The 22,665-nt window shown below is 36.7% G+C and overlaps 1 protein-coding gene across 2 annotated transcripts in view; it reads left to right on the top strand.

The window, feature by feature from the left end:
• The window catches only part of slc39a11 (solute carrier family 39, member 11), a 112,089-nt gene that overhangs the window by 15,414 nt on the left and 74,010 nt on the right, over positions 1-22,665 (top strand). For both annotated transcript variants that reach the window (XM_086140421.1, XM_086140420.1), the window contains exon 4: positions 10,629-10,787. In XM_086140421.1, the coding sequence (XP_085996547.1) occupies positions 10,629-10,787 (159 nt within the window). The remainder of the gene's footprint in view (positions 1-10,628; positions 10,788-22,665) is intronic.

Below are 22,665 nucleotides of genomic sequence, written 5' to 3'. Positions count from 1 at the left end.
TTTATCTGTATAGCCACAGGCCCCCCTGCAGGGTTCTATTTTTTGGAAATCCCCGAGAGTATGTATATTTATTCATTTATTTATATCCTCCCTCCCCCAAGGATGATGCAAGTGCAGGTTAAGTTTGACAGTACCACAATCTGATCTGAGGATTCCATTTCAACTATTGTGAAACCCTGGTTGTACAGCTGATAGGGACCACTACATTTGCGTCTGGTTTTTTGGCTGTGTTTCAAGACTGGGCTGTACGTTTCTAGCGTTAATATGTGTATGCATTTGTGTATTGCTCAAATTTAATTTATTCAGTGCCTGCCGCCATGTTGAAGTTTAAATGAGCTGGAGGAAAAATGATGTCAGTGTTGGATTGTCAGTGGGATTACCTAGACAATTAAATATTGCTATCTTATTACACTTTTTTTTAAATCTTTATGAAACAATCAGACATACAAAGTGGATACTGGTCATCATCAATGATAATGTATAACTGTAAGTGAAGGGTAGTAGTCTTTTTGTGTCATCACATTACTTTACTTTAGTTTTGGCTAAATATACAGTCTTCTTTGTGGCTAATCCCTTCAGGGGTAACCACAATGAATCAGCCCACTCCATCTAACCCTATTCTCTGGATCCTCTTCTGGCTTAAAAATGTTGTTTGTCTAAATAAATCTTCTGTTGGCCTCAGCTGACGATTGGTTTATAATGTCATGACATATACTAAACCCCCAACTGTGATGGTACATTTTTGTGTTTTATGCCACATTTCATTCCTACAACCCAACTCTAGCTGCAGCAATGTCTGGCAGCATGCATCCTTTGTCATCGCCTTAAGCACCAATTTGACACAGAAGTTAAAAATCAAGCAGGAGTATGGCTGTAAACATGTTGTTGTGCAATGTGAAAATTAGGTAATTAACCCAACTCCAAGAACGTCCTGTAGAGAAAGGAAATGTAGTCCTAATTTCTTGTCTTGTTGACTGTTGCTTTCGGTGACGGAAGTACTATTAATGGGCTCTAATGATCGAATCTGCATTTAATCAAGTTGCACAGGAGACAGGCACTAAAACAAGCAAGACAGATGTGCGTGTTTCATTTACAGTGGAAAGTTCACGCCTGTCAGTGAGCCCCTGCCTTTCCGTCTTCAATTAAAGGTGTAGCCTAATTTGTCACACTATCCTTTACACATTGTACTCAGACCATGAGTGAAACTGCTGATGCATTGTTGGAGGCAAAGCAAGGATGTAAATCCTATTAGGGGATGATAATTTAGGTATGATGTTAGCTGTCGGTTTAAAAACGATCCTTTGATCAATCGAGCTGCGTGATGAGAATCTCTTAGGATATTCACGCTGAGCCTATGTGAATGTGCAAATACAGGGCTGGAGAAAGCTTTTCGTATATTTAAGGTTTTGCTTTAGATCACTCTCATTTAGTGTCAGTTAAATTGCCAGTGACACAGAGTCAATGACATCAGCAATAAACGCTATAATTGGGGTTTTATTATTTTGTTGTTATTTAACCTTGATTTGGTATTCAAGTAAACATTACCTGTAGAGCCTTTGTTTTTTTTTCCTCCGGCTTTGGCTCAGCAGTGGTAAAGCTCTCCCTTCAATGAGAGGGTCAGCGGTTCGGTTCCTGAGTTGTGCAAGACCCCCAGAAGCTCTTTGCATGGCACCTCTGCCACCATCGATGCACGTATGAACGGATGAATTCAGGTTAAAGCATTTTTTAAGTGAATACTATTCCTACATTCAACCCTATTTTCTCTATTTGCACTCATATATTTATAACCATAGGAGGATGAAAAGCATGGATTTGGTCATGATCATTCAATACTGGTATTCCAGTACTCCATTTAAAAAAAGGAAAAAAAAAGTTGCGAATAAGTTACATTGTAAAATACTGTTCACAATGTCTGTCTTGCACTGCATTAGTATACAGTAGTAATAAGTATATAGTATATTGTCTGGTCATGATCCTTGACAATGCAAGTCCAAGTCAATGAAGTTACAAAGGCAACCACAACATGGTTAATAGAAGCCAAAACTAAAAAAAAAATTAAAAAATAAAATATAAATAAAATAATCTGTGCTCTGGAATTTTTGTCTTTAATACTTTGAGTGATCTTTGTGGGAATGAAAACATGTTGATCCAAAACACTCATCTATGAGAGATAGATTTTAAAAATGTTTGTGGAAAAGGGATCATAGAGATTAAGTGAGAGATGATGGGAGACGAAGAGATGGTCATAGAAATCAGGTGATGAGATGGATTTAAAGCTTGAAGAGGCAGAAACTACCCAGGAGAAAGTAGGTGGCTTTGATAATTAGCTCTTAGAATGGTTGTCACGATGAATGGAAGAGAAAGAGGTGGGATGAATTGATTGGAGGGGGAAGTGGATGGACCTCTCCATTCACAGGAGGTTTCACACAAGGGAGCAGAATCTGCTTGAAATGAGGGATTAAAGAATAATATCAGGGTATTTGCTGTGGGGTACAAATTTTTTAAGTGCTCTCCTCGCTTCACTTTTATCCTCTTTTTCTGCTGTGATGAAGAGTGATGAGCTGATGTAACATTTTAGCACTAGATTCCACACAAAATAATGTGGCAAATTTCAATCGATGAAATTGCAACATAGATACAATCTCCATTCTTTCTTTGTTGTATTGTTATGCTGAGTTCACAATGCGATCAAATCTGACAATTTTGTTCCTTTTTCAGTTTCTACAGAAGGACATTAGTAGACTTTGTTTGTGGCAAAAATTGGAAAGGATTTTATGACTGATGTCAATGTTATTGTTTATGATCCTTAAACATTACAGCATTGGCTGGTTTTAAAGCTGTTCCAAATCAAATAAGCCAATAATCCGATAGGTCAATGAGCTACTAGTATGGTTACCTCATTTTTTGATAATGAATTTATCAAAAAGCCAAAAATTTTACACAAATGTCGTTTTGTTTTGAAAATAATTCTTAATACAAATAGCGTGAATGCTGCTTGCACCCCAAAGGTCACTGAGCAACTATTAATTGCATAAACAGCAATTATTTCCTTCAAGATTATCTTGATAGTCCTACTGTTGGGCTATATTCATAGCTGAAATTTAATAAATCACTGCGCCATAAAGGAGATACCTTTCTTGTCACAGATGCAAGAAGTAATAATAAAAAAAACACTTCATATACATTTATTGCAAGTAGATCCAATAGTTAGACCTGGGAAGTGGAAGTGGAAGAAGTGGAACCCAAAAGGAGGCAGCACAACAAGGACAGACAGCCCTTCTTTTTAATTCCTCTTCAGGGAATCTTCAATCTTTGTAGTTACTGCTAACAGTTAAGACAATTCATATTTCATTATATTTCTTATTCTTCCTCCTTTCTACTATTATCTATTACTGTTATGTTTTTTACGTGAAACTCTGGCACAACAATTTCCTTGGGGATTAATAAAGTTGTTCTCATCTCTCATCTCATCTCATCATAGGGATATTATATGGCAGGTGCAGCATAGGTGAAGAGGCTCAGGGCAGGGTGTAAGAAAACCAGTGTGGAGCAAGGCATCAGTTGCAGAAAAGAGGGAGTTGATAGTTGATCAGGCAAGAGGAGGTAGTAAGGCGTAGTAGTAGTGTCGTAGGCAAAGCAAGGAGAATTTGGAGAATGTGTAAAGGAAAAAGCTAAAGTGGAGAGAGTTGTGGAGCATGGAGGCCAATAGAATTAGATTTATCATAGGGGCTACGTATGATGTGCTACAGGACGCTGCCTGCCCATTGTGTTCTGGGGTGTGCACACTTAGACATATATTATCAGGGTGTAAGGTTAGTCTTTCCCACAGCAGATGCGCTTGGTGTCATAACCAAGTGTTGGAATGTTTGGCAGCAGCAGTGGAAGAAAAGCAGTTAGAGATGAATTCTGTAGATGGGAATCGGGAGGCGAGGCAGATTAGATTTTTATGTGAGGGAGAAAATTATTGAAAAAAAAAAGTTCTTCTGGTTGCTGCACACAACTGTGAGATGCTTTATAGAATGAGAGTGGCATACAGGTGAAGATTTGCTTCTAGAATGCCTCACGCTATGTCCACTAGTTTGTCATTTCATTTCCTCCATATTACAAGAAAGCAATATCATATTTTTGTGTGTATTGTCTCAGTCACCTTCTAGTGAGCACATTGGAAGCAGGGACACAGGTCATAAACCATAACCATTAACAAAATACATACATCCTAATTTCATCATGAGGGCCTCCCAAAGTTTGGATGATCTTTGAACAAACAGAGTCATTGGTTATTTACTCAAGGCTGCCTTGTAAACAGGGGATAATGTCATTCTTAAATGAGAGGTTTCATCAACATCCCTTAATACATCAGTACACTCTATTTGATACTAAAAATTTTATTGTAGTAAAAGCTGTGCATAAAATGCTTTACAACCTCCATTGTATGGTGCAGTTTAATGGACTTATGAATGTAGTGAAAGAGCACATGAAGTTAGTTGGTGTGAGACAAGAGGATGCAGAGAAAAGCGTTAGATTGAGGAAGATGATTGGTAGTGACCCCCTGAGGGAACAGCTGAAAGGAAAGTTAGAAGTTCTCAGAGTGTAATGTAATACAATTGCTTTTTGTTTTAATCAAATTTAAGAAGAGGAAAACTGTTTTGATAGACATTGTGTTATTTGACACCCCAATTATATTATTTATAAAAAATAAATCATTAAATAACTCCTTTTTAAATGACACACGTGGTTAGACAGAGAAGTGATTGCACCTCAGATTTGGAACATTCAGTATCTCATAACCTCTTGTATATTTCAAAATAAATATAAATATCATAGGTTATGAATTTTTAATGGATTGTCACTCAGCCCTATTATCTAATTAGAGTCAATTGGCACCCGGTTCCTGACGGCAGCTTAGACCTGCCTACCCTGGAGTAGAACATCATTTCCTCACAGTCAACCCGGACAGTTCTTGTTAAGAGTAACTTCTTGCAGTGACACACAAATGGGATTAACCAAGTCTGTGTGAGGGTCACTTCTAATTCATCTATTTCCAAAGGACAGAGAACTAATGGACAGAAAATTTTTATAGGCAATGAGCTAAAAGAGTAGCATAGAGTCTGCATTATCCCCATAATGAAGCGTATATTTTCCCATATGCAATTATTTCTCAAAGCCAGATAACAGTGTTTGCTAGCAATAGAGGTTTTTAATGTCTTTCTTAATCTCTTGGAGCAACTAAACCATAGCAATTTAGCCAATTCCTCAAATCTCCAGGGGCTGCGATTAGAGTACAGAGGCAGTACTCAATGATAGTGTGTGTGTGTGTGTGTGTATATTTACATGTGTGTGTGTGTATATATATATATATATATATATATGTATGTATACACATACACATGTATATAATCACATAATAGAGATTCAAGACATTGGATGCAATCAAGTACTCCAAACCTAATGAATGATCCCCAAGAAAGACTGTAGATCATTAATTCTACAAGTACATATTTGATTTACTTAACATCAGAATTGGAAACATCTCTTGAGCAAGGGCCCACCACTGCATTTACTCCCAAAGGGAGCATATCTTTGTCATATTTATTGGATTTTTAGTAGGTTCATTTGACATTGTAAGATGCTGGTCATTCATTTTGTGTAAGCTCCAATCGCTGGTCCACAACTTCAAGTTTGCATGAAATACTAGACGATTTAGTGTTGCCAACCCTACCCTTTCTATTATATTTCTTGTGCAAATATCACAAGGCTCAATTGCCATCGTTTGCATATGAGCACCCCAAGTACGTGTCACCAGAAATTATACCCCACATGCGACAACGTATTCCTTACACTGTAGCTCCATGTGAAATAAAACAAATCAATGTCAAGCTTAACTGTTTGACATTCAGTTTGGCAAGCCAGAATTATGCCACGGTTCAACAAATGGGCTTTAGCATCAAAAAGCTTTTGCTCCATGCTTCAGAGTATTAGATGGAAAAATATATGAAGGGCAAACCAGAAGAAAAACAATATCTAGCCTTCAAATTCAGTGGAAGGCTCTGTAATCCACATTGAATGCAAATGATCAGCATGTTGAAACATGTCAGTGGGCACTTTTTTCTGACGGTAATTTACTTCAACAGTATTCAGGATGCAATAGATTTGAAATTCTATGAAAATGGAGGATTGGTGTTTTTTACAACTGTTCTTGAATTTCATCCTTACACATCCCTACACAATGTCTCCACAGAGATAATTTTACTTGTTTCTCAGCAAGCTTTGTGGTTTTTGTTCATATCATTAATGTTGGGGAAGGTTTTCATTTTGATAATCACAGAAATATATACCTTTACAAATAGATACAGCATATACCCAGCTCACACCTTACGATTTCCGCGTTTCAGACTCAAAACTGGAAGTCAGAAGGAAATCTCCAGAGTCGTGGGGGGAGTTGCAGTGGAGTTTCTGTGGGCTCCCATCATAGTCTTAGCGCAATCGTAGCTCAGTCTTTGCCTAGTCTTCGGGCGGCAATGTCAAAGGTGTTTGATATTATCACAAGTCTTTGTGTTACGTTGCCAAGAAGGCTGCATCAACAACCAATAGATGAGCTCCCACAAAACTGGAAACAGGAAACCCGCTTCAAGCATGATGGGAAAACATTGCATGATGGGAAAAGAATGTAGTTGTAGTTTTCTTTGAGTCTTTTCAAAATCTCTGTAAAGTATTGTGATGTAAAATCCGTATTATTTTGTCTCAGACTGCGCTGAGACTTAAAACTCTAAATCTAGTCTTAAGATGTATCCTTCTGTGAGATGATCATTTTTGACAAGCCAAAATATTTTCAATGTTTTACAGTATAAGCCTTGCATGAGTGAACCTGCACTCAGATAATGATGGAACACTGAAGAGCTAGCGAGATTTTTATGTGTGGAAGAGCTACTGGCTTGTAACTGCTAGTGCAAACCAGAGACAATTAGGAGAAGTGGAGCAACCGGAATTGTCTGAAATGTGATAGGAAGAATAGGGAGCAATATATTTAACACAAAGTCTACCACCATGAAATGCTTGTGCTGCCTCCTCATTTCTGTTTTTTAAACTGGTAAGAAATGTGGCCAATTTATAACGCAGCAGAATCATGGGCACATAGGAATGCACGTATTGAATTTCTGGGGGTTTCCATTACTTTGTCATCTCTATTTCTATCTTCTCTTGCCTGCTCCAAGCTTTTGGAGTGAGAGCGATGGCTTGCCTAATCTGTGTAAACAAATGTAACTTTCTCAAGAAAATCATACGTCTGGATATAAATAACCAAAAAGTTAAACTATATTTATCAGAACTAAATTGGAAATGTCATTGCAGCAAGCTGCGCTTCATTAAAAAAAAAGGATAATGCTCATTTTTGTGTTGTTTAGTAACTACATCCCTTTCAAAGAGGAAGGCTTGTGACAATCTGCCATGTTGGGTTCAACGCAATCGTGTTAATAAATGAGAATTATTTTTATTTATCCCTTTCTGTCCCTTTCTTACTTCCAATGCCTGGTTAAAGCAATGCACAGGGAATTACATTTATTCCCTTTTGTCAGAATAAAAATTGTCATGCATTCATGTTTGGTGAATGTTTTTTGATTAAATGTCTAAATCACCAACATATTTTTACATCTTCACTTGCAAACGTGATGATTCACTTATACTTGCACATTTTTTCATTTATAATAATTCACTTTATCATAAAAGCTCTGGCAGATACTTTTCTCTGTCACTTGTCTGATGCACTAATTCAGATCGCTCATTTTGACCATTTGTGACCAGTCCAGTAATGTACTGTCAGATCGAAGAAATGCAGCAGAGACATGGGTGGCATGAGCCCATCTTAATATAGGATGGAAGTGGTTTAAAAATAACAAAACAAAATAAGCTTGGCTTGGTGTTCATGTTCATTTTACCACATACTGTCTTATTATACGCATGTATTGGTTTTCTGTAAATTTCAAATGTTTCTCATTTTAATTGCCTTCATTGAGGGGGATGCGATACAAAATTTTCTTGCTTCTTAACTTTTAATTTCCCGTCTCATTGAGTATATGAACCGATTATCTAATTCATTAAGTTTTGTCTTTTTTTTTGCCATAGTTGCGGTGGTGCAACCTGACTTGGGTGTGTAATGGAGAGAATCATTTTGGATTTTACAATTCATTATGAGACAAAGGCCAAGTTTCACGCAATACGGTGTTCTATCAAAGATCAGAGGACTACTAGGAGATAGTCAGTAATGGCTTCAGTGATTACAAATATGTAAACATATTATATAAATGTTTGGTGTATTTCTATGTGCATGTTTGGAATGTTAATTAGATTAGCAGTAAGCCTTTTAATTTGTTTGTAGGATTTTTCTGTGACGGTGCTAAAATATTGGTCATTGAGATTAGTTCAAAGCCAACACCCTCTAGGGCCCAGGATATAACATTTCAAGACACATGACACCATTTCTTAATGGTTTTCTTATTATTAATGGAATCACAAACACACACACACACACACAGACACACAATGCACATGCAGACTCTTATATGTGTGCATTTGAATCCGTCTGTTTAGTGCACCTTTGGGGCTTGGCAGCTGTGATGGCAATGCGCTAAAGTGCTCCTCTTATGTGTGCTCTGAATCATTGCTAATTAACATTTAGATGGCTCCTCGCCTCCACTCAATCGACACAGAAGAACATGATGTTCTCCAGACTGTAGCAATGCTCTCTCCAAGAGGGACGACATCGCATAACGAAGTACAAATATTCAGCTATCGAGTAACAGCAGTTGCACATTTAGATCAAGATTGAGTTTAAGTGAAACCGGTTTGTTGAATTTTTTTTGAAAGAATTTCGGTATGGCGTCTTGTGCCAATGAGCCCTCCCTTCTCTGTTTTGTAAGTGGATAAAAAATGGAAAATTTTCATTTTTCAATGTGAGAGTAATGCTTTTAAGTAAGAGCGTGAAATTATTGAAACACAGACAAGAGATCTGATGCAAAGGTGAGGCAGCCATTGCTTCATTTTTGGCCACAAACTAGTCGATAATTATGCAATCCAGTTTCAATAAGGTCTAATCACCTTTGTGTCTGCATTTTGGGTTTTATCTCTTTGGACAGTTGGGCACTAAAGTTGATACTTGTTGTGGAACCATGCCATCTTGGTTAGAGTCAGATGATAATGGTTAGTCGGTTAATCGCTAAAGATACTGTTGGTTGATTATACATGACATTCTATCGCGCATTTTGCTCTTTGGTGGTGCTAAATGAAGCACAGCGTGAAACCATTTCAGCAACATGTAAATTGTGTGATGTTAGGCTTCCATTTGCTGTATTACTGAACTAACTGCCATTTGAATAATTTTGTGTAATGATTCATCTGCACAGAACTAAGTGAAATTACAGAAAATTGCCCAATTAGTCTACATATGCAAGAGGTGTTTAATTGTTTATTTATTCATTTGGGGTGTTGGCGTTTGATTTGTCTAAATGTATTAATTGAAGTTTTTACTTCATGAGTTACAAGTCATTTCTTTATTATTTTTGTTGTTATTGCTATTTTTTCTCTCTTACAAGTTTTTTGTTTGTTGTATGCATATAAATAAGATGTATATAGGTCTAGAGATTCACTTTGGCATTATAAAACAAACTAATATTCTCACCGTTGAAAAAATTGAATAGGCTTGGCATTTGCATGACATGACAGCATCATGCAGTTGTCAGCTTCCCATACATCATGCAATTTTTCTGTTTTTCCACATCCCAATGATGCGCCTTTCTACTGCAATAAGGTGATTGTGGAGGTCCTTTGACAGCAGTGAACTCTTTTTCGTGTTCAAGACAGCAGTTTTAGATTATTTAATTTTTGTATTATCCTGTGTGACGTAACCATTGGAAGATGCATAATCCATGGTCATAAAGGGATGGACAGGTTAGTACTCAGCTTGGCTGTGGTGCTGAAAACCAAGTTTGTATTGGAAATATATGCATCTGAAATTGAGCTACAAGGCAGTATGGGTCCATGATTTCAAGTTTTTTCATGCCATGTTCTTACATGTTCATCTATATATTGCAGCTGAAATCAAGACCAGGCGATGTTTTTTTTCAGCTGGAATAACAATTGGAATGACAGCCTCAGTTTCTTGTCCTCCGCTGATAGTGGCAGCATCTTGTGTTTGTGTGCTCTAGCTCAGCTTGTTTAAAGTTTGGCAATCAGGGATGATGTGCTGTCACTTTGCGCAGCCTATCTCAGTCTAGATTTTCCATTTTCCTTTGACTTCTGGCCTTGTGTTTTGCTGCATGAAGCACACCCACCTACAATTCAATTTTAAAATCAGAACAACTTGATGCTTTTGACCTAATTGGATCCAATGATGTTCCCTAGTTGAGTTTTTAGCAGAGAACCCTCCCTTATGGCTTTAAAATGGAAAACACAGAATCAAAAATTTGAAGTATGAGTAGGCATTTCCATCCATTTTCACATTTATGGTGACCAATTCTTGGATTGCTTGTTTTTGAAAAAAGTTATGTCGGGTTGTTTTGATACTACACGAATTGAAGTTTAAATTCCAGTTCTGTTAATTTTCTTTTTTGTCCTTTTTCTTATCTCTCTCCATTCAGGTAATGCTGGCTGCTTCCTATTGGTCGTTGCTGGCTCCAGCAATAGACATGGCTGAGGAGTCTGGGAAGTATGGCTCATTTGCGTTTGTGCCCGTGGCCTTGGGATTCGCACTTGGAGCAGCTTTTGTTTACTTTGCTGACTTGGCCATGCCTTTTCTGGTAAGAAATACTCATAAAACTCCATGCTGAAGAACAAAATTTTGTTTTAAGTGAACACCGAGGTTCACATTGTGTATATAAAACCCACCTTTTTATTACTATCTGTTCTGTGTCTGCGACCGACTGATGATTATTGCATAATTTCAGGTCTATGACATTGCCAGAACATGCCTCATTTAGTTTCGCAGTGTGAAACATATTTACTTGGTGATACTGTTTTCTAAGATTCGCCCCCCCCAATCATCTTTTCTAGACAATCTCACAGCAGGCCTTACATTTAGCAGGGTGAAATTGAAAAATGCCCCTTGAACAATTCCCGCTGAGATGGCCATAAGTTCAAATCAATGGATAAAAAGGGCCTCATTAGGGGGGCTGAGCTGCAGTGCTACCCATCTATTTTGGTGTGCCTTCTATTAAGTTTTGCTGGCCTCCATTAAATCTGAATAATTGACATAGCCTCATATAGCAGCACAAAGTTTTGTAACCATGGTTGCATGCAATAGAGGAAATTTTGAACCCGGACGATCATCAACATGGTAATTCTTATTCTGAGATGTTCAAGGACTGAAGGTAATGGCTCAAATTCTGACTTACAGTACATTCAAAATTCACAGACTGAGTAAAAAATACATTTGTTCATAATCTTATACGGTGCTCCAGACATTGGCCAATTTGTTGCATTTTGCGTGAATGGATAACCAGCTGCCTTTTGTTAATTGTACACCTTATTTATTTAGTGTTTTAGTACCTTTTTCACACTGCTTTTACGACAACTACCTTATGGGGGCGTACATACCCAATATTGTTTGATTCCTACTTGTAAAGGATTATTTATTCAGGAATCAAGATTCAAAATCCTAATAACTTGTGGACTGTGAAAAAGCTAGAGGCATTTCAATTGAATATATATTTAAATTCATCTAACTGTAGAACTGTGTCTCTACTATTTGAGCATTAACCAATATACACTCCTGAATAGGCCATCATTAATAGAAAATTACATTCAGATGATTTGTGAAGATAAGGACTAAAAAAAAAATAATTAAAAAACTGCAGTTCATTAAATTCTAAATGTCCATTATTCTAAAAACCTTGATAAGTAAACCTGGATGAGACCTGACAGAAAAATTGTTTAATTTGTCATTTGAGGTTAGTCATTTTCTTAAGGCAATTAGCCTTACATTTTTCAGTTGAATCACATTGATATTCTCATGGTGTAATACAGAGGAAATTAAGGAAATAAATGTGTACAGAATTCATATACATATAAATTACAATGTTGTTGCTTGTTTTTCGTGGCACTGCTCCTGAATATTTCAGTGAGCAGCAGTGGTTGCTATTTGGGTAAAAAATTAGTCTGGGACTGTGGTGTACTTTCATTTCGTATTAATACTGTGCTTTATGTTAGCCACACTAACTAATGGCTTGGCAAATTAGTTTTCTTAATACAGTGATTAATTTCTCACCATGTAAGTAAAGTGAAATAGACCCAGTCTTGAGAATGGTGATCACATGCAAGCTATACACATTCAAAATAGCCAAAGGCAAACTTTTCTTTTTTTTTTTTACTCCCCGTAGATAATAAACCTGAGAACTGCCAATGTTGTCTGGGCAAAACACAGTCTCACTTTCTTTCTTGCCTTGACAGTTATGGTTAAAATGTTGATTGACAGTCAGCCTTTCTAAGGTAATTGGGATTTGACATATCCTTGGCTTCTTTAAATCAAGTCATTTTTTTCCACAAAAAAACAAGCCATATGTTAAATAAGGAGTTGATCTGTGATTCAGGCAACTATTTTGAGAAGAAGGATATAGACTGTGTATGTTGAAATACATTTATAAATTTTCTATGAATGCTATCATCATTTTTAAATCTTTACCTCATTATGTTACTGGGTTCACTTGATCATCGGAATTTAAACAAAATCTCAAGTTTGGTTCTTCAAACAGGTGATGTGTTCTTAAGTAGAACAGTCAGTTTTTCAAATGAATGTATTGAACAAACATAGTTTTTAACATGTTGCAAATTGAGCGACACACCTGCACGTGTGTTCCGCACAAAGTGAAATGCAGGTGATAAATATGTATTTACTTTGATTGCAGACACCAAAGAATTCAAGCAATTATAAATATAGCACATCTCATTCCCTTCAGTCACCTTGTGGTCAGATATTGTTGTTTGCTTGGTGAAATTTGATCGGTAAAGGACCATTGTCACCTTGACATTTAACAAGATCCCAGTTTTATATACAATTTTTTCAAACTCTTTCAGTATTAGCTGAAAACAGTACCTAATCAATCATCCTTTTAATTTACTTTTTTTTTTAGAAACTTCAGAAAAAAATTGCATTTTTACACTGATGATTTGTTGTCAAGGTAATCACTCAGAAACAGAATCAACTATAGTCATGAGAAAATGGTCGCTTGAATTCTGGCTCTTTTCTGTCTGTCACTTGGAATTGCACTGAATGAAATGGGTCAGTCTATTTCTGGATAAAAAGAAATACTTGACTCACTTATGAAGTAGAAATGAGCTTGGATGAGACTCTAGACTTCGGGATAGCAGCAAAGTTGGAGTTTTCAAGCTCATCTCAGTCATGTGTCCTGTCTCAAGATGTTCGTTACACTCGGATGTGTCTGACTTATCGGGAATTGTTTTGACTGGGGCTTGATTTCATCTTAGATGTACCTATTAAGATGGTCTTTTATTTCTCTGTCTACTCCTGCACTTCTTTGTGTAACTCAGAACACACTTGAATACCTTGAAATATTCTGTCTGCTTCACAAACATAATACCTCAGTTATTAGCAAGTTTAGACAGAAAAGTTTGTTGAAGCATTGGTTTACCTAAGATGAAAAACACAATTTAATGTGTCTGGGTTGTACAAGTATGAATACAGTTTTGAAGCTATTGGTCTGCAGGGAACAAGGTGAAGCAATAAAAAAGGGGAAAGAAATAAAAACAGAGTTCATCTGACTGCAGTCCATTTACAGCGCACACTTCCGCCAAGGTCCATGTACCACTGATATTTTCTGTGAAAGTATCCAGAGAGATAAGCACATTGGTCATTGCAACAGGGCTCCAACTCCTCAACTAACAAATCAAACAATGAGGAAGCAGTTACTTAAGTTGAAATAATGAATTAACAGTGTGAAATGTTTTTGTCTGGATAAAATAGGAGGCTAAAACCACGGGTAAATGATGTTACAAACTGCTTTCAACTAATTGAAACAAGGATTCAGCTCAGATCTCTGCAGCCTTTGCAATCAGAATCATAGTTAATGTGACAGATTTTCTGTTTGTGGGGAACATGGAACTGATGACAAGGACAGTGAATCAAATCCAAAGCGTCTATATCATATGAATGGTAAGGAAATGTATTTCTCTGCACAATTAGATTATTTCTTGCGCTTCCCAAAATACTTGCAGGGTAACCCCCTGCAAATGTCTGTTTTGCGTTGTTGCTGTGCAGTATAAACTTTAAGTCTCTCAGTTAAACAAAAACTCCTCCCTGTAGGGTGTGCAAACAATGTTGCGGCTTGATTGTTCCATATCAGTTTTTTTTTTTTTATACTCAAACTTCCCACCGAGAGGGCCGATATATGTTTTTTCAGGGTAATGCTTTGAAACCCCATTGTGCTCTTGATATCGGCAAAGACGAGCGACTGTAGCAATCGGAGATTGACAGGTACAGCCTGCTTGAGAGAACAGATTACACAGAATCTCAGGGGAACACAACTACCTAAGGCAGTCAATTGGAGCAGTAACTAGTAAGCTGCAGAATGCCTCGAGTAGTTTTCAGGAAAGAGCATCTGAGATCCTTGTCCTGAAAAGTTCAATTCTGGGAACAGCAAAGATACTGTGCGGAAGCCCCAAGCTTGCAGGCCTCAGGTAGAGGACACAGTAGTGACGGCTCATTAATTCTTCAAATAAATTGTTTGGACTTAAAGTTAATCACTGCTATCTCTGAACATTCCATCAATAAATGTCCGATCTTGGGAATAGAAAAAATAGATATATTTTAAATCTGCTACATGATTCAGATCTTCACCAATGATATGTCGTCCTTTCATATCTAACAATCTATTTATCAGTCGGCCTTGTACAATGTGAAATTAGCCTGCTTAGACAGACTGACTGATGAAATTGGGAACATGACTTCTTTGTTGACCCATTTCAATGGATGACTAGTTATTTAAACCATTACATCCTTTAATGTGCATATTTTGACCATATCATCATTTTATCCATAATTTCTATCTCCAAGCTGTATAAACTCAAATGCTTATTGGATTTAATGCATATCAGGGTGTAACAAGGGATGGTGTGGCCTAAGGAGATCAATACCCTGTATCAAGGTGTGCATTATTATCAGGCAGTGACTGAAAAGTCAAAAATCTTTTAGATCAAGAAACTGACTGAATCCTTGAATGGAAGGCTTGCGACTGTTATCAAAAAGAAGTGTGGCTATATCGGTCACCACTGAGGTTTTTTATTTATTTATTTATTTTTTTATTTTCAGAAATGTTTATTTGTAAATTTTGAGTTTGTTTATCGATTTCACTTTAACAGGTGAAAATAAACAAGTGAGATGGGTAAATCTTTTTTTTTTCATTTAGTTGCATATAGTTGCCTAATGATAATTTACATGTAGATATTCTCTTAAGAAACTTCAAACTTCAAACTTCACTTTTACTGCTTAAATGTTCAGGTTTGTTGACATTTTGGATTGGCCAAAGAGCACTGTAGTTGTACGATAACAAAATTAATCCTCAAAAATACAACTTGCCTAATAATTGTGCATGCAGTGTAATAATGTCAGCTATGCAGTAAAGTGTCATGTCTTTCGGCCATTTTTTGATGTCAATTTTAATTACAATTCTTACATGGAAAGTCACAAATTGAAAAATCCCCTTGAAGTAAATCATATTGATTCTGGTACTAATAGGTGTGTCATAAACAAATTAACTTAAATTTGTAGTCTAGGTTGTACATGTTTTTCAGAAATAATTTCATTATTTGTCCTCAAGTTATTGATTGGACATCAGCTTATTTCTTATTTTTTGTGTAACCCAGTTGCCATTGTAAAAAATAGTTTTGTGTTTGAAGGTTATGCACAGAAGTTTCTAGTCACTGCACCCACTTTCTCTCTGAAGAACTAACATGCCGTGTGCGTGCGTGTGTGTGTGTGTGCTTGTGTGTTTATACACACTGTGTATTGACATTTTGATTTGTTTTAGACTTTTCAAGCAGTCTTGCCTAGATGTTGGTGGAACAGTTTATGGTTCAATACCCTTTGAGACATAAGGTTAGGTCGCTGTTATGTCGCCTGAATGTGAGGGGGCATATTTGTATTTGTCATTTATATAATTTTCAAGTGACTTTTTACCCCCAAGACAAAAAAAAGATATTGCATCGTCCAAGTTGTATGTATGTATGTATGTATGTATGTATGTATGTATGTATGTATGTATGTGTGTTTTAATGTAACGTCATGTGGGTGCTGAGAAACGGCTGTGCAAGAAACCTGAATTGGTACCCGATTGGCTCAGTGACATTGGTCGGAGCAGCAGAGAACAGCTGCTCCTGCAGTCACAACAGGTCAGTGGCCGTAACATGGATTGCACACAAAGTGGGTGACACATCACAGTCATACATTCAAGATGACACACGTCCCTATATACACAACACTCTCATGCAGATTGACTCAAGAGGGAGGGATGACGAGGACACAGATGTGCTGTATGCATACCGCTACATGATTAGTTGTTGATAATTAACAGGTAAAATCTCTCTTTTTCTTTTTAATTTTTTTCAAACTTTCAAAAGAAAATTATTGTTAATGTGGGTCTCACAAATTTTTGCACAAAATGCATTAAAATATGTTTTATGAGTAACTACTCAGTGTGGATAACATCCTGCTAACTGGTGATACCTCGTCTCAGCCATAATCATTTTTAGAGAATTTGATACCAGATACCAGACATACATATATGCACGATCATGAACTGCCTTGAGCTTCTTTGCACAACCAACCACGAACATCCTGATCTCACTTTTATTTTTCACTTATTTAATTCCTGTTACATGTTGTCTATTTAGCAACCAAAGCAAGTTCCTCCATGAATAAAAGCAATATAGCATATTTTATGTATATATATATGTGTGTGTGTGTGTGTGTGTATACTACCTTGCACTGATTTTCACAACCATGATCGCCCTGACTCCACTTTTATTTTTCACTTATTGAAAGCCTGTTACATGTTGTGCCGTCAACTGTCAACCGAAGCAAATTCCTTATAGTTTAAAATTACTTGGCAAATAAAGCAATTCTGATTCTGATATCTAAATATATCATATATATATATTAGTGTAAACAATAACAAAATGCTATTTTTTTCTTTTTGATTCCCATGGTCATAGAAAAAAAAGTTATCAAAATAAAATATATTGACAATAGTTTTGTTTTTCAATGAGCTTACTAGCATGTCACTAAAAAACAAATTAGCATTCTGATAAACTTTAAAAATGCGAATACATTACTATATCGTTGATTAATTATAAAATTAATGATGACAATAATTATTATAAATTACTAGAAAAACAAACAAACCAGGGCTGTGATTGCTTATTGAGGTCAGTTTTATTGTACAGCTTTACTGTCTGGGAGTTTTCTCTTGAATAAATATTGAAGGATCAGCAAAGAATAAAGGGAAAGCAAAAGTTTGATTATTTGTAAACATTTGCTGAAAGTAATTAATCCTCGGAATCAGCTGGTTGAACTCAACATTACCAGCTGTACCTGATTGGGCACATTGTGGATTCTCTGCTCAGGGATTTGAGACCAGAACCAATGCAGTGGTGCAAATGCAAATGATCTATCATAACAGGTAGTATATATTACGATTAGTTTTGAATGCTTGTGGCTTTTGATGTACAATATTAGGAAGCTATGAAAGTACATGCAATATGAAAAAACGAAAAAAAAAATGTGACTATGATAAATGTTTGTAACTCTTTTAATAACGCAATGCATAGATATATGTCAAAAGATATGCATTCTCAGGGGACATTAGCCATTTACACAGTTGGATCATGTATTCATCTTCATTGTTATTGTGAGAGATTGGTATATTTGATTGGCACACACTCTGATTTAAGTTTTTCCCCTGCAAACCAGCTCTGTACCATCTAATCCTGGTAATAATTTTAAGAAATATCAATTTTCACCATTGTAAATCACCAACCTCCCTCCTCCAATACACAGTCACACTTGTTGAGCCTACGAGGCAGTAGTATGGAAACTAACTAACACCTCTCCCCCCGTGGTCTGGACTGAAATGGTTTTAGATAGGCCACAGACACTCATGGTGCCCAGAGGATGAATTTTTCTGGTAGCCCTTATTGTGACAGGAAGAACCCCTACCCCCTACATGCCGACATGTCCAGAGGGAGGTTGACCTTGTTTTGACCCAGCAGTGACATGTCAAAGTAGCTGATGCAAAAAAGGCCAGCGGAGGTTTTCACTGAAAGACTAAACCACAAGTAGAGAATTTTTTTCCTCATAACTAAGAAAAAAAAGTCCCCTCTTCTGTGCTTTATCAGCCCCTTATCAATTTGAAGTGATCAATGTTTTTGTTTATAACAAAAAGCAAAAAAACAGAAACTTGCCTATACACAGCCTCATGAAAAATTGCTATGTTTAATCATCCATACTTTTGAATGTGCTCGTTGAAGTTGTTAAATGTATGTGCGTTAATAGACTTTGGTGTGAGACCTGAGGATATTTTAGCACTGTAATTATTCATATTCAGTAACCAATAACTACTTTTCAGTTTCCCCGGAAATTCCACATTTCATCATCCTTCCTTCGTTCCCCGCCAGTTCTCTCCTTGATACCATGGTGATAGTTGGATTGGAAATGTTAGGTCGTGTTAATGGCTAGTACGAAATCAACAGGGAACATAGGGGGTCCTCAACACACACTCAGTGGGGTACCATCAGTGTTTGGACAGCTGCCGGTGTCAGTTTTACTGGCTCCTCAACAAACACTGTGGCTGAATAAGGAGAAAGACTTTGCAGAAAAAGATGGATAGACAGGGATGGCTGAGGTTGACAAGGAGAGAAGAGTGGGGTGATAAGGTAACAGAAAGGAGGATGACAAAGGAAGTGAGAACGAGGTTAACAGAAAACAGGATGGAACTAAAATTGATTCTAAGCCCGGTGATGAAAACCAGGTAATGTTTCCAGTAAGACCTTTTTTTTTCTACTACCCCACACACACCACCCTGCACGTTTTCGTTTAATGCAATGGATGTCTGAGTTGTACTGGCTGTAAGATATTGCACATATGTGCTACAAATTGCTATTGAAATCTTATAAAATCATCCAAATCCGTACATGAAATATGATATGCTGTTCCAGAATTTACCTTTGAATTCATAGTGTTAGAAATACCTCTGAAACTAATCTCAATGTTTGTTTTGTTACTATTTGCAGTCACGCTAGCACTACATAACAAGTTTAGAGACAGACGAGCAGGTTTCTAAAAACACTTCTTGTCTGAGTGGCACCGTATAAATAAACTGCACTTAGAACATACGGCGCTGCCAAAGTTATTTCCATCAAAATGGAGGATTGTGTCTTTTATCAACTACTTCTTATTAAAAGTCTAATGTTGGGAAATTAGTGCTCAGTTCTATACTTACACATTGTCTTTAATGAATGACTATGTAAGATGAATACTGAGCCAAGGTTGGCTTTCCAAAAAAAATCTGATAAACACTGTTTGTCGTAAAATCCAAGTTTCATTGAGCACAGAGGAAATAAACACTTTGATCAGTGAAAGTGAAAACAGCCCCATTGGACTTCACACACTTTTCTCTGTTTTTTTTATTGTTTATTTCATAACCGTTATTTTAGTTAGTCAACACTTTGATTCAACCTACCAAACAGTTGTGGATTGTTTATATATCTATATATATATTTATATAGAATAAAGTGACCTGTATCCGCCTTCCTAATAACCTAACGAGCCCAGTTTCTTGCTTTCATTGTTCCAAAATAAACTGAAAATAACTAACAAAAAGAGAGCACACTGTTTTTTTGGGAGAAGTGGTTTTTAGAAGCAAGAGCACCTTGGAAAAATAGATCACCTAAGAGGGGTGGTAGACATAACAAGGACGGTGAAGTAAAAAAAACAAAAAAACGACTTGACAGCCCCTGCTCCATTTTCACTTCAGCTTCTCAAACTCTCACTTTAGCTCCTCAGATAAAATGTGTGAAAAAAATATGGCGGTTGCTTTTGTTCTAAAACTCCCAAACAAAATACCAAACTAATAAACTGACATATCAGCTCAAACCAGATTGAAATATGCCATTTAATATCCTCATTCTGCCACTTTATTTGCGATGTCACCATAACAACAAGTGTTGTGTTGGCCAAAGGCACACGAGGAAGCCTGTAAAGAAGCCATTGTGTGCAGTATACAGTTTATCAGCAAATCTAGTTTTCACATCCACAGTATACGGGAGCCACTGGGTCAGGGGAATGGTTGGAACAATGACCAGTGCACAGCAAACAAATGTCATCTGAACTGTTTGCTGTATCCGGGTAATGGTTGTCTCCTACTAGAGTCTCTGAATTGGGTGTTTAGTCATGGTTACCAAGAGCAGTCGAAACTCTGCAACTTGGGAAACTTTGTACTGTCAGAGTAACCACAAGACTTCATAAATGATGTCTTCAAACTTCCGAACCTATGGCTGAGGCCGTGGTTTTTCGTCAAACAGATTATGCTGCTTTTGAAGTCTGTATCAAGCTGACACACAATGATAAGATGGCACAGATCATAGGGAGTTGCAGAAACTGTGCAGTCAGTTTTAAATGGCACTTCACATAGAGGCCAGTTGACAAAATCATTATTTTTTTAGACATTATCCGTCGAGAGAAAAATACATAATTGGAGCTCTACAAGTTTGTGATAAGTGTCCTTTCAGTGACCATGTTTGGATTTATGCTGTGCCTTTTTTTTTTTCAAGTATTTTCTGTCAAAAGGCAAATCAGAGATGTAGAGCTGTCTCCTGCATAGAAGTGGTGCCAGAAGCCTTGACAAAAAGATAAGATCGACACTCAGGAATGAACAGTCAGAGATACCAAATAAACATTTTTTTCCAACTGCTCGAATCACGATATACCTGAAGAACCCCAAATAGGATGATTTATTATGTTGTATTTTTTAATGGTTAATGTTTTATTGATAACTGAGCTACTGCTTTAAAATGAGTGAAAGGACAATTTTACCTGAAAGGACATTTACCTTCAGATGCATTCAAGCTCAAGACTGACCTGAAAGTTAGCTACAGTACGTCTCCCAACTGATGTGGTGGATGTCCTCCCTTTTTGAGACGGCTTAGGACCTCCTTCAGATGACTCAGATTATGAATCACACCAGGAAATGTTGCTCCGTCCGGAGACCGTCCGGTGATGCAGGTGGCGGCCTGCATCGTCAGACTCTCCTTCTTTTATTTATTTATTGAATTTAGCAAATGTAATTTCAAATTTACACTACTTCATTGCCTTCTTCCCATACTGTATTTGAGTGCAGTTTGTGATCTATGGACTCTTTGTAAGTTGCTTTGGATAAAAGCGTCTGCCAATGTAATGTAATGTAATGGAGCAGCTCTATCACTAATAGTAGAACAAATGTATTGCCATTGCAACATGTGTTTCAATCCATAAGTGCAAAACAAATTGTGCATAAGTTACTGTATTCTCTACGCCGATATATTTTCCCTGCTGGCAATTTTAGTTATAAATAGCAATTTTAAAATCTAATATCATGTTTATAATTTTTAAAAATGGGGGGCTATTTGACATACGTTTAAGGAAAAGTCAGCGGCTGTTGGGCGCCAATATTTCATCGAAAGAAAACTTACATACTCTTAAAAGGTAGCTGCAGGTAAATTTTATAGTGTTAAACTAAAAGTTGTTTTGGATTTAAAGGCGTTTTAGTAATGATCTCTGAAAAATTGCAAATATAAATGAGGTTTTACTGGATGTTAAATGGCTTTACATTCCAAATTTTTGACCTGTTCAAACATCTGTTATTGCTCTGGATGAGTCACTGTGTCAGATGCCACTGATATTGCAAAGGAAGAAGTTCTCACTTCAAATTATGCCCCTCAAAATAAGTGGATATAACGGTTATTTGTTTCACCCCTGTATTTCATTACATTAGTTATCTTTGAAGAATACCAATGCCACATTTTTATCGAGTTTTAGCAAACTGATTCAGGAACTTAGAGCTAAAACTTTGTCCTTTCTGCATAGGATTCTTTTAATTAAATCTTTTATTTCTGGCCTTGTATATGTCCATTGTATCTTTCTTTCGACATCTCCAGGCTCCAGCACGGTTCAGAATCTTCTGGTCATGTGTTCGGTCTGACAATACACGCAGGATTGTATTACTACCCATTGGCTGACATCAGTAGGTTTTCTTGCAGAGTAATTGGAAGTCAGCTTTCTTCTTGCTCACTGTCAGAACATGTCATTTGAAAGAAACAAAAAACATTTGTTTGGAGATTTAAATTCAAATCGTCACTTTCGCTGACGCTGTAACCGAAACGCTTGTTTCGCTAGAAAATAATTCAAGTTTATAAAGAACGGAATATATTAGGGCTCTTTTAAGAAATGGTAGAGAGTGACTGTCTCTGATAACTTTTCCTTCCAGTGTATTTTTCTTTTTTCAATGTTTTTGCACGTATTGTGTTTTGACGTACTTGCATTGTATTTTTTTTGTTTTTTTTTGCGATTAGGGCAGTGTTCTTCTGCCTTGAGGACTTTAAAAAACTAAATGCTACACAGGAATCTTTCTGAAA

The sequence above is a fragment of the Fistularia commersonii genome, chromosome 33 (genome assembly GCF_037954325.1).
Source record: "Fistularia commersonii isolate RoL2024-O1a breed Wild chromosome 33, RoL_Fcom_v1.0, whole genome shotgun sequence".
Classification (NCBI taxonomy): domain Eukaryota; kingdom Metazoa; phylum Chordata; class Actinopteri; order Syngnathiformes; family Fistulariidae; genus Fistularia; species Fistularia commersonii.
This window is presented reverse-complemented; position numbering and strand designations above follow the sequence as displayed.